Raw genomic sequence first — 13,447 nt, forward strand, 5'->3', positions numbered from 1 at the left:
TTAGAATGCAAATAACATCAGTGTGTCTCAGTACTGGTGATGTTAACTTTTGCTTGGATAAAGTGATCTCTACCGGTTCCCTCACTATGAAGTTATCATTTCCTGTTTGCACTTATGGAAAGATACTTCCAGACTATATTCTGTTCCCTATAAACTTGCATCTGCTTGTTTTACCATTAATTGATGATACTGCCTAAATCAATTATTGCCATGATGATTTGCCAAACAGTGACTTTCTAATTTCACCATCATTTCTACATTTAATAATTGGCAGTTTATGCTTAGGAAGGGTTTCCATTTTTCCTCGATTCCTTTATCTATATTAATACATAATCAGTACTATGTACAATACATACTACTAATTCTTGGGAAATGCCTGTGAAGTATTTAAGAAGGGAGGGTCAAACAGTAGTAATACACACACACACAGAGTGTTGAAGAATGTCAATATTAATCATTCGATCTAGGTGTATGGGACATCACTACATACTATTTTGCAACTTTTTTGCAGATTTCAATTATTTCAAAACATATGGTCAAAAATAGTCGTTTTAACCAAAACACTGTCAAGACCTTCACAAATATATCCAAAATTAAAATCAGCCTATGGATTTAATTTATCAGCATTGAACATATTCAGATTTTATTACCATTGTTTATAGAAATTTAACACCAGCATCTGTGCAACACTCCTTTCGAGCAGAGGGAGAACACCACACACAAATATTACACACTAAGAACAGTGCCACATTGACAAGACTGTTTCTCGATTCAGTAAACCAAGCTTGACAAATCAGGCAACTCAAGAGGACATACATAAATTTACTACTCAATGAACATGACAAATAATATCAAAGTGTTACACAGACTTACAGAAGTTCTGAATTTTCCCCTCAGACTATATATAGAGAGAGACAGGTTCACTGTATGGAAGCCTGTACCTTACAGCACTCTGAGGTTTTAGTGAAGCAAACTTTATAGACACATTCGCCATACAGTGCAATTTTATTGTGTAAGACATGAATAATAGTGCACTTAAATCCAAGAGTCACATTCAAATATATCAAGAGTACAATCCAAATACCCGGCTATTTTAAGAAATACATACTCTTTTTAAATAAACTAAGTTGTGCAAGTATAATATTTTTAGTGTAGATGGTAATAGATCTATATGGGTTCTAAACCATGGGAATCAAGGTGTATCTGTGCAGAATTCACTTCTTTAAAGAGATGTGCATTTTCAAAATGAAGCAAATGCCTTGGCCCGACAGACACAGGCAGTGTTGCACAACTCAATCTTATGACAAATCACCAACACAGTTAATCCTTAGTCTTGCAGATGGTTAAACAGAATGGCTCTAAAAGTCAGTCAGCTCTCATCAGGACATTGTAGTATCTACAGTGAGCTCTGTTCTCTTCCACTAAATTGGGCACAAACTACTGTTCTCAGTGTGGTTCAAGGGAAAGGGCATCAGGTTTTAAAAGAAAATTTAGGTAACAGGGTCAGAAATTTTAAAACCTAGTTCTAGAATTTCAGACGGTCTCTTCTGGGACTATAAGTATCATGGAAAAAGATGCTGTGGAGAGAGGATTATAAAGACTGAGTGAAAGTGAAAGTAGTCTTAGTCAAAAAAATAAAAATTAGAAAACAAATACAATAAAAGAAATTTAGCATTTTATATCATCTAAGAATAAATATAAATGGAGAAATCAGTCTTTCAATGTTTTTTTTAAGATGGTGAAAAACATAAAAATTATATCTGGTAATAACTTAAAATACCAGCTCTGGAGAGGCAGTTTTTCTTCTTGTGAACGAATGAGAAGTGACTGATTGATGTCTTGAGGTGTGGCAAAACCCTGTCCAATGTAGTGAATGCCTTCCTTCCCTGGTAAAGGGTAAAGCTTCCAGAGCAGGGGGCCAGCTATTCTAAGTGTTACCCACTCCCTGTCCAGGAAACGCTTTCCTAACCAAGAATGTTCACAGTGCTGTGCTATAGCTTTCATTCACTCAGTCTGGAAGCAAGCAAATGTTGGAACCTTTGCCTCGAACTGAGTCTGATAATAACTGAACCTGATGACCTTCTGAAGACCGACAATTTCAACAGCTGTTCCTGAAGCCAGAAAACTAACAGAGTTCTGTCTTCAATCAGATCTTTCAAATGCAGCAAAATGTTTCCGCTTCAAGAAACTGTTAAATCTTTTCCATGATACTGACTTTTTATTTAACATAAGCCAATTACTGACTAAATCAAAGACTAAAATCCCACTAAACTTAATCTTTATGATGAAAGGCAATGAGACCCCACTTCTAATTAGGCCTTAAAGTTCAAAAAAGTTTTTAAATCCTCTATATGGGATTTTCAATGAATCTATCATTATCTTTGCAAGTTTACTCAAAAATCACTTTAAAATTCTGCTTTGACAGCCTAATTTTTCTAAGAAATAAAATATATTTATGTCATTTAAAAGCAAATGGATTTTACTATTTCTGTTTTTCTTTCCATTTAATGTTAAAAACAAAACTTTTAATTAATCAAATAATTACTAAAGTCTTATCACCAAAAGAGTTTCATGTTTCTTATATAATCAAAAAACTATATTCTTCTGATTTTCAAAAAATTATTAGCTTAAACCTCAGGATCCCTGGTGTTGCTGAAAAGGATTGTGGTCTTTTGCATTTTTGAAAATGGTCTTTGGGGGACCTACTTTAAGAAACATTCCCCAACTATAAACCAACCTTCTCCACAAATGAATAGAGCTGACTAATGTATATGAACTAATTACCTCTCACGTGATTATATCTGGCTCCTAAAGGGCATCTGCTTGCTTACTAAATCTGTCACCAACCTCTTCATTAAAGTTTTTAAGTCACATTCATCAAAGGCAAGTACTCTCCAGACCTAATGCTTAACACGTATTTTTTCATGAGTGTATCCATTGTTATTTATTCTCCTCTCCCAAGGGAGGTAACTTAATAGTATTGCTAGAAACCCTCTTCAAATTATAGTGACAACCCTTGACAGGGTTCTCAAGTTTGGGGAAACGGTAATATTTACATTATTAATTGACCCTTCTGAAAGTGCACTGATATCAAAGGTTATTTTTCAACTTGCAAACAGATCTGAGGTTTGGTTAATCCCTATTTATAAGTTAACATTAAAATACAAACTTGTCAAAATAGTGATGACCGCTGTCTCAACAGGAGAAAAAAAAAGAAACTGGAATAGTAGGCTATAACTGTCTCTGGCTCACACACCAAGTGTTCATCAGGAAGACAGGTATAAACGGATGGCTTATGAGTTTCCCATGACCAAGGAGAACAACAACTCCCTTCCAAGTTTCCACCCCTGGAAGCCCTGCAGCTGATCAGCATAAGCAGTGGAAGTTGCTTTTAAAGAATCACTAGAGAAATCTCCAGATGGTTCTCCTTATCAGTCCATTAGTTGAAAAGAAAAGGACTCTTTTTTCGTATGTAACCTTGAGACAAAAATAAGAGAAAACAAACAGGTCAGCTACACAAACCAACACAGGGAATTTTGAGGACCCATAAAACAGCAAGGCTGTTTCTTCTTTTTCAAAACTCAGATATTTCATACAACAAGATAGGGACAGAAAGGGAGAACACCTCTAAAGCGCCCTCCCTTAGTCTTTTGTGATGGTGTCAATGCCCCAGGATTCCTAACTACAGTCAAGAAAATAAGCCAAGAATAAAATGAGCTTAGAGAAGAAGGTAGGCAAACTTACCCAAAGAATCTGACTGCTGATTATTACCTAGCCTTTTGCACAAGTCTGAAGGTGAAAAAGAGGAAGTTTGGGAAATTGGAGAGAGAAAGCATCTGCCACTTTAAGGCTCCTGAATGTGGCCATAAATTTTGCTAGCGTATATTTTTTAACATTATATTTTTACCTCCATACATAACTCTGCAGCAGGGTCCAATGCTGTGTTATACACTGAAAACATTATACCTAGGTGGTGTAGAAATGGTATTTAAGATTACTCTCCAACTATCCTTTTAAATGAAAACTAGAAGGATGGTATTTGTTAAAATGAGCAGTGCCATAAGATAGACACACCTGGACAGTACTGAACCCCCAACATTTAGAGCTGCAGTTATAAACAAGTTGGCAGAGCACAAGCACAGCACCGAGACATTTCAGAACCGCTTCTGAAGTTTAAACAGAGTTGCATCATATTCAAAAATCTCCTCCTCCAGTTAAATTGTATTTGCCTAACACATAATGGGCAAATCAGTGGAGTCAAGATAAACTTGCAAATGATGCTAGCCGACGTGGAAGTTTTAACAACCATAGTCTTAGTAAACGCTTAAAATACTTAAAATAAAACACACACATACAAATATAAAACAGTGCAATTAGAACTTCTGACAAGGGCAGTGCATCTCTGGTTTAAAGAAACCATATTTGTAGCTTAATTTTAACAAATTAACCTTATTCTAAGTGATGATTTAATTTTACATCCAGCATTTGATACACATTTGATACACATGGTCAGAAATCTGAAAAACAAATTCAATAGTAACAGTTCTCTCTTAATAACAAATTCCTACGTGAATTCTATATTGCACATATTTTTAGTGTCTCCTCTTCAAATAAATTTATTTATTAATGTAAAAATCAGAGGACCATACCTGTTGCCCTTACAGAAAAAAGGTACCTTGAACAAGTATTCCAATTTTCCTTTCTTGACAATCCAGAATGAAAATGAATTCAACTTTGTTAGTCCAAAACTGTTTTAAAGAAAATGGATATTTTATGTTGCAAAGGTAATGGAAATGGCATATTAAACAAAAATTTTTTGTTTATTAACCATTTCAGTTTTAAAAAACATTTCTATACCAAGAGTGCTTAAAAGCCTGACCCTTTTATTAATCCACCAAATATTCTTACAGAGATCTGATCACATCCTCAACTGGTCTGGAGTAGTGTTTGGAAACGGGACAGGAGGAGTTTTGGTGAAGTGATGTGTGACTCAAATGCCATTAAATAGGTCATCGATCCCATGTAAAATGAAAATGACGGGGGCCTCCTTCTTGCTTCCAAAGCAAAGGGCCTACCAGGCCTCACAGAATGGGACCGTAGTGGGTGGCACTTCTACAAGCTGAGAGAGCATGACGTCAGAGGGGTCCCATGTCCAAAGCCTTAAGTTCAAGGCTACCCAGTACAAGTGAACTGCAGGAAGAGGGAAAGAGGACCGGGCCTGAAGGTCCTTAGGATGCTGGGGGTCTCTCAGGGACTCTCCCGCAGTCCATCCTCTGTTTCCAGTTCCGCCAACTGCCTCCTCAGGATGTTGACCTTTGCTTGTAATTCCCTGTTGTACTCAATGATGTTCACCATTTCCTCATATGCTTCATCCACGTACTTAGAGGATCGGTTCCAACGCAGGAAAATTCCTAGTGAATCCAAGAGTGGAAAACAGAAGGGAGAAAAATAATGGGTCAACACCATGTTAGTGAATAATAGATAATTCCCTGTATTATACTGCACGTTTTCCTCAACTCACATCATTTTATTCTTTAACAAGATCTAATTTGTTTTAATTTTTAATTTTTTTGTTGTTGTGGATGGACAGAATACCTTTATTTTTTTATTTTTATGTGGTACTAAAGATCAAACCCAGTGCCTCACACGTGCTAGACAAGCGCTCTACCACTGGGCTACAACTGCAACCCATGTTTTATTGTATTCTAAAACATACAGGCATCTTGAAGAATCCAATTAAATACAATGTCTAAGAATTCACTATTTTTATGTACATGCTAATTTTTCAGAAAAATACCACAAAATTATCACAGAGATCAAAATACTATTCTGTGATATAGTCGAGAAAATAAGCAGATAACCATGCCACAAACTTTCCAGCTTTACAATTCAAATTACTTACCTTTACAATTGCAGAATTTTACTCTGGCCTGTCAGATTCCTACACGTGCCACCCCGTTCACTGGAAAAGTGACAGTCATGCTAAAGCAGAGCCCACACGGCTGCTGCCTCAACTTGGGTGTCACCCCTGTGCTCTTCTCTCTCGGTCCCCCGGTGCTTGAGAGGCAGTCTTCTATACATAAGTGCTTCCTTCCTCAAATAATAACTACCCTTTTACTACAGACTGAAAGGATTTGGAGTCCTCAGAATCTTCAGGGTGACTGGTTCCAGACACCCTCTCCACTTGGATACTAAAATCCATATTTGCATATAACCTATGAACATCCTCCATATGTTTTAAATCTTCTCTAGATTACCTATAATACCTAATACAATGTAAATGCTACATAAATAGTTGTTATAGGGAATAACAACAAGGAAAAAGTTTGTACATGTTCAGTACAGATGCAATTTTTTTCCCAAATATTTTCAATGTATGGTTGGTTGAATCTATGGATGTGGAACCCACAGATAAGGCAAGTCAACTGCTGAAAGATTAACTGACCTATGCTATTTCTTCTATCACACAATTATTCCACTCTATTATTCTTCAATAAAGAAATTACCATCAATGCTCAGCTATGATGTAAATATAAATGGCAGAAAGACTTAAAAGGTCAAAGAGTAATCTCATACAACATCTACACCTACCATAACATTTAACCTAATACAGCATTTCTGCCAGCCCTAAGTTGAGGAAGCCCTAAACACATACCGAAATTGTTCTTAATGGAGTAGCAGGAATTCATCCATCTAACAGCAAAGTTTTCCTTCTATCACTAATCCCTACATCCCAAGCTAACTAGTAAAACGTAAATCACACTTCAGGTCACCCAACTCACAAAGTTGGCTTTTCTCCCCAAAAGCTAGCTTCTTCAGTGATTAAACATGACAGTGGCTCTAAATTTAGGTAAATTGTCCTGAAGTCTTTTCTTTTCTTTCTTTCTTTTTTTTTTTTTTTTTTTTTTTGCGGTGCTGGGGATCGAACCCAGGGCCTTGTGCTTGCAAGGCAAGCACTCTATGGACTGAGCTATCTCCCCAGCCCTCCTGAAGTCTTTAAACAGGAAGTAAAGCTATAATCTTTCACTTAAGGGACCACTTATTCTACACCTGTGACTATCCACAACAAAGTAAGCAAAGAAGTTCTTTTCTGAGCAGCCAAAAGTCCTTCCCAAGAGCAGTGCCTGCATCTTAAGACTCAGAGAGCTTGGACACTATGCGAAGCCAAGTCCCCACCTCCCAACCAGGGATGCCTCGACAGGTGGGGTTAGATATACATGCTGAGGTGGAAGGAAGCAGTCAGGGTGGTGCACCAAGAAGAGCAGGATGCAATGCTGACACATCCCGAAGAGGCTGAAACTGACCGAGAAGGCAGATATCTAAGACCTTTCTGTACAACGGCGAACAGCTTTCCACGCACGAAGTACCCTCAAGACATGACACAGAATACGGTATAATAACTAACATTTATGGTAATTTAGTCTGATTTAAAAAACAGCTGCTGTTATTGTATCTAAGCTTTATGCTGTTTAACATGTATGTGAATAAAGATGTGCTTATTGTCTTCAAATGATTACAAAGAAATTAAATGGTATTTTACAGTCTTTGTTTAATGAACAGCTAATATATTTTAGATAGATTCTGGTAATTTTTTCAAAACAAGCTTTGCTATTTAAGGGGATGAGCTTCAGTAGTCTGAAAAATTAGTATATATAAATACTTTAGAATACATTTGAAAATTAAGCATGGATTACTGCTTCACAAGAACAATGAGATGTCTGCAATTCTGCACTGATGGTACTGTGTCTATTTATAGGACCTACTGAAAAGAATGAACACTTAATCATTTGACAGCATTTACACAGAACCTCCCATAATGACAGCTTAATAAAGGAAAACAGTTTATAATTTATTCATGTCCCACTATCTACTAACCTCTCTTATGCAAAGGCAATGCATCCTCCTATCTGGGGGAAAAGAGAATAAGAAAGGAATACAGCAGTGTATCACCACTCTCAATTTCTCCGATGAGGACTGAACATAATATGATAGCTAACTGACAAGAGACCACACCTACACCAAGTAAACAGTAACAATGACAAACAGGCCTGGAGACCACATCCAGGCACAGCAGAACAAGATTTCGGGCAGATGGGAGAGCATCTGGGAGTGGGTACAGGTTGGCAAAGGGCATGGTTTACCTTCCCACAGCTGAAGACTCTGTGGAGCAACTGAAGGCCAGATGACCAGGTTGTTGGCTTCGAAGAGAGGATTGGCAAACTTACTCAGCTCACTGGGCCGATTGACCCAGGACCACAGAGACATCGTTTTCTGCTGGAGCTTCAATTTACATCTGATCAAGAAAGAAAATCACCAAACAATCACTATTAAATGTTCCTCTTAATAGGATGATTTCTCTTCTCTGTACAACAGAAGGCAGAACACAAGACCTTTGGGGGAAAACAAAATACTGTAGAATAAAAATATCTGTCAGAAAATTCCATCTGCATTATAATTCTCAACAAAACAAATTCTGTTTTACAGGCCTCTAAGAAACTGGCAAAGGCAAAACAAGAATTGGGTCATGCTGGGTTTGCTGATAAAGCTTAATCCAGAGAATATTACTGTACGCCAAAGTCCTTTATCTGGGAATGACTGTATATATGTATCTATGTATGTACATGTATATATTTGGTACTAGGGATTAAACCCAGGAACACTTTACCACTGAGCTACACCCCCAGACCTTTTTTATTTTTTGCAACTGGAACTTGCTAAGTTGCTTAAGCTGGCATCAAACTTGTGATCCTCCTGCCTCAGCCTCCCAAGTCCCTGGAATTTACAGGTGTGTGCCAATGTGCCTGGCTCTGGGACTGTATTGAAATTTAGAATAGTTAAGTATTAAAGAAACTTCCTAACTTCTTTGTTTCTGAGAAGCCTAGTATATAAAGACAAAAAAAATTTATACATATTATATTAAAAAGGGAGGTTGAATCAAATCTCAAAATGAAAATTTTTTTTAGAGAATTATTTAGCTTTTAGGAGAACTAAATGACACATATATAAAACACAAATTGTCCAAGATTAAAAATGAACATGAATCTTGATGTAAAGAAGATTCAATCTACAACCATACCCAATGAACAGTCTTTGTAATAATCCTGATAATAAACTCTTTAACACTATCATGGAATAAACTGTTTGGAAGGAAAATGGACTGGTACATTTTAGGAGAATGTAAATTTAACAAAGATTGAAAGACTGTGGTAAACTTGTACTAACCAAAAGGATAAAACATTCAATTTTCACAGGAGTCACTATTCAAGCTGAAGCTTGATTATAAAGTCAGGTTTGTCTCTGAAACCACTTGATTGTTTATAAGTTGTGTACAATTTAATTATGTGCATTCTTTGTATGCAAGCAATAAAAGTCTTCCCCTAATCACAAACCCTATATGGCACTGGACTTTGTTAGAACAGTATGTCCCACACTATGTTCCCAGGAACCAGGGATGGCAAGGACAGAACATCACTGTACCCACGGGCCCCAGCCCTTGCTTCCTGTACATGGCTAGCCAATCACTGAACTTTATCCAGCACGTCCAAGAGAGCTTCAGAATCTTCCTCACTCAGCACTACCAGAAGCCTCTACCAACTGGGAAGCAGAATTTGAAACTATTTGTGATTCCTTTGCTGGAGATTAGTTCTGAGGGATATTACGTGTAACACCAAAACAAATTCACAGGCACCAAACGTATTTCTTAAATGTTTAATTAGTTATATATGTTGCTTTGTTGAAGGGTATCTTAAAGCCTTTAATGATTGTTTATGACTCCATAAGAAGTCACATGGATAAAAAGTAGCATAATGGAGATCTGAACATAAATCTTCTAATTTCAAATCTTGAACTTTTTCAATCAAATGATCTATAATGTGCTTTAGAGCAAAGTTTAGAATTGTGCACTTAGGCAAGGCACAGAACTTCTGGAATGACAGAGTAAAGAAAGGTCTCTGAATTTCAACTTCTTCAAATAGTATGAAAATACTTGCAAAAATACTTAAATATCAACTATTTAGATTTCTGGAAATTAACTAAAGGCCTACAACAATCTGAAAAGCATTCATTCAAGAAAAACTGCTACCTTGATAAAAACAGCAGGGTCTGGGCACTTTTTAACTTGACCTACAGTCAACTCCATTTGCTCCAATCTGTAGCATCACTGAAACCCAGGAGTATTTCGACCACTAGAGGGAGGAGGAGCAGATCTGAAGTTTCTCAGAGTACCTTACCAGGGTTGAGGATGTAGCCCAGTGGTAAGAGTACTTACTTAGCACGCATAGGCCCTGGGTTTGATTACCCAGGTCTGGGGGGCAAAAAATCCTCAGAATTTTCACTACATGGCCTGGCTCATAGCTCACCGACATTAAGATCTCTTCGCAGAGTGCTGTAGTTTTACTTAGCTCAGAGTCCTTTCCAAAAGAAAAGTCCCAACTCCAAAGGTATTTTTCAAAAACAATGAGCAGTTTGGTGTGGTGGGCATGCCGTAATTCCAGTGACTGGGGAGGCTGAAACTTTTTTTTTTGCAGTACTGGGGATCGAACTCAGGGCCTTGTGCTTGTGAGGCAAGCACTCTACCAGCTGAGGAGGCTGAAACTTGATTGCAAGTTTGACAACAGGCTCAGACAGAATCCTTAGTGACTTACTGAGATCTTGACTCAAAATAAAAAATAATTTAAAAGGAATGGGCATGTAGCTCAGGGTAAAGTGCCACTGGGTTAAATCCCAATACCAAAAAAAAAAAAAAAAAAAAAAAAAAGAAAAGAAAGAGAAAGAAAAAATAAAAAAAGGAAATTTAGAAAATAGCAAGAAAGCTTTATGGTGTTTTAATTTGCCCCTGTCCCATCCTGCCCCTAGCTCCCCCAGGTTATGAAGACTGCAATCCACATTCTCAGCATGGGGACCCTGGCTCCTGGTTCCAGAGGAAGAACATCAGCCTCTAAACACAAAGAACTGTATCTTTCTGTTCTAACATATTTATGGGCTGCTCACAACAGTTATCTTTGTTATACCTAAGTCAAAAGTCACTCATGATAGAAAAATAACAGGCATTCCTCAAAAATATAAGGTGAACAAACGGCTCACAGTCACATGGGGCAAAAGATTACGATGCAGGCATATGAAAAAGCACTGAAGGCTTGGGGAAGATACCAGGGAGCGTTTCTCTGGGAAATCAAGGCATCTGAAGTGCCTGTGCTTACTAAAGAACTTAAAAGCAACATACATGCCCAGGAAGGACGCACGCTCACACAGACATGAGAAGATCTAAGTGTCCACCTCTGGATATCTGTAGGCTCAGTGCAAACAGGAAGTGAAGGCTGAGGACAGTTAAGCATGAAGGAATGTCCCCAAACCCCGATCTGAAAAGGCTGGGACAGGATTTGTGTGTATGGACTAAGTTTTTTTTTAATCCCTCATTTTTCTTCTTTTTCTTTCTTTCTCTTTCTCTCACCACTCCTGACCCTAGTTCCTGGTGTTAAAGGAAATCTCTGTCAAAGTAGTAGCTGAATACAACTAAGGGAACAGAAACTTCAGGGGCCATGTTACAGAAAGAATACACACTTTACAAAAATAGTTAGAAAAATGATATCATAAAAATACTGGCACAAAATGACACCAAAAAAGAGATGAGCGGTAGTCAGGGTTGGGAGAGGGAGAATGGACAGACACAGTTAACTCATATGGGGTGTGTCTTCAAGGTGATGAGGCAGGTGTGAGGGCTGCACAACCCTGAACAAATGCTATGCTAACAACTACTGAGCTGTAGACCTTAACTGGGGGAAATCTTACAGTAAATGAATTATTTCTCAACAAACCTATTTTTTAATGTTGCCTTTTCCCTCTTTAATTGAACTCATCTTTTAGCAAGAATATCAGTGATTTTTAAAGATTTTCTTTATAGGACCAGCAATATTCCAATCTCCTAAATGGATAAAGCTCAAGTAATTTTAGACTTTAGTCCATAAGAAACCCTAAAACTTCTTGTTTTTTTGTGTAGAACATTTAAAAGAAAAATGTATGCTCAGTACTTTCTCTGAGGTCATCTCTTCTAATTAAACTCTATCTTGACTAGATTTTAGAACAGAGATGAATACAGCCCCAGAGTCAGGGAGAATAGACTTTCTGTCTGTTCTTAATAACTTCTATTTGATTTAGGTCAACTTGTATTACGAAATAGTTTCTGGGGGCAGAAATTTAAATACCTATGGCACCTTCAACTTCACCTTCACCTTCAAATCCTACTCCTTATAAGCAGGACTGTTCTTCTGGGGTAAGTAGTGAATGCAAGCATAAAACCGTTAGAACAATCATAACCAGAACATCAACACAAAGGTCTCTCTTGCTCTCTTGAGCAAGCAGAATAAGCTGTCTGAACACAGCCTCAAAAAACTAAAGAGCTGGGCATGTCACATACACCTGTAACCCAGTAACTTGGGAGGTTGAGGCAGGAGGATCACGAGTTTCAGGCTAGCCTGGGTAATTTAGTGAGACCCTGGCTCAAAAAAAAAAAAATGGGGGCTGGGGCTGTAGCTCAGTGGTAGAGCACTTGCCTAGCATTTGTGAGGCACTGGGTTAGAAATTCAGCACCACCTAAAAACAAACAAATAAAATAAAGGTATTGTGTCCATCTACATCTAAAAAAAAAATATTAAAAAATAAAAATAAAAAGGGATTGGGGTCATAGCTTAGTGGTAGAGCACCCCTGGCTTCCATCCCTAGTACCCTCCCCCCAAAAAATTACAGAATGGTATAAATTCATTTATTAAAAGAAAATGGCATTTTCAAAGAAATTGATTATAGAGTTTTAGTTTTTCTACAACTCTTCTCAGTTTGAATGTCAAAAATAAAAGGAAGTAACTAATAAAAAGGGGGGATCAACATAAAATGATACTAAAATAGCAAAAGTAACCCCCCTACAACTGACCCAATGAATGATTTTACTAGGTTCAATTTTGTAATGCTAGTGCAAGACATTTCAGCTGGAACATGCCCGGAAACAAGTTAATCCTGCCCCAGCTCCATGCTGCTACCAGCAAACAGCCATGGGAGTAAAGAGGCATAAATGGCAACCATACCTATAACTTACTTTCTAAGTCAAAGGAATCATGTGGGTAATATGCAGCTGTAGTAGTTATAGGCAAAGCTCAATGAGAAGAGAAAACCATGATGACAAGAGAACTTTCTACAGCACTCACATAGTTCTCATTCTTACTTCTTCTGAAGACAAAAATCTATAAGAAACTCAAATATCGAAACATTTGTCAATTCAGTTCTGAGTAAAACATGCAGTGCTTTGTTCTCCTTGACTTTTGTTTTATTTTGGTACAGGGACTGAACCCAGGGGTACTTAACCATTAAGTCACATCTCCAGTCCCTTTTTATTTTTTATTTTGAGACAAGGCTTTACCAAGTTACTGAGGCTGGCCTTGAACTTGTGATCCTCCTGCCT

The 13,447-nt window shown here is 37.5% G+C and overlaps 1 protein-coding gene across 1 annotated transcript in view; it reads right to left on the minus strand.

The window, feature by feature from the left end:
- Positions 1-2,508: 2,508 nt before the first annotated feature.
- The window catches only part of Mtmr9 (myotubularin related protein 9), a 43,292-nt gene continuing 32,353 nt past the window's right edge, over positions 2,509-13,447 (minus strand). Inside the window, exons 9-10 of the mRNA XM_047549978.1 lie at positions 8,142-8,293; positions 2,509-5,411 (exon numbers count right to left, since the gene is read on the minus strand). Coding sequence (XP_047405934.1) covers positions 5,248-5,411; positions 8,142-8,293 — 316 coding nt within the window. The 3' untranslated portion in view covers positions 2,509-5,247. The remainder of the gene's footprint in view (positions 5,412-8,141; positions 8,294-13,447) is intronic.

The sequence above is a fragment of the Sciurus carolinensis genome, chromosome 4 (genome assembly GCF_902686445.1).
Source record: "Sciurus carolinensis chromosome 4, mSciCar1.2, whole genome shotgun sequence".
Lineage (NCBI taxonomy): Eukaryota > Metazoa > Chordata > Mammalia > Rodentia > Sciuridae > Sciurus > Sciurus carolinensis.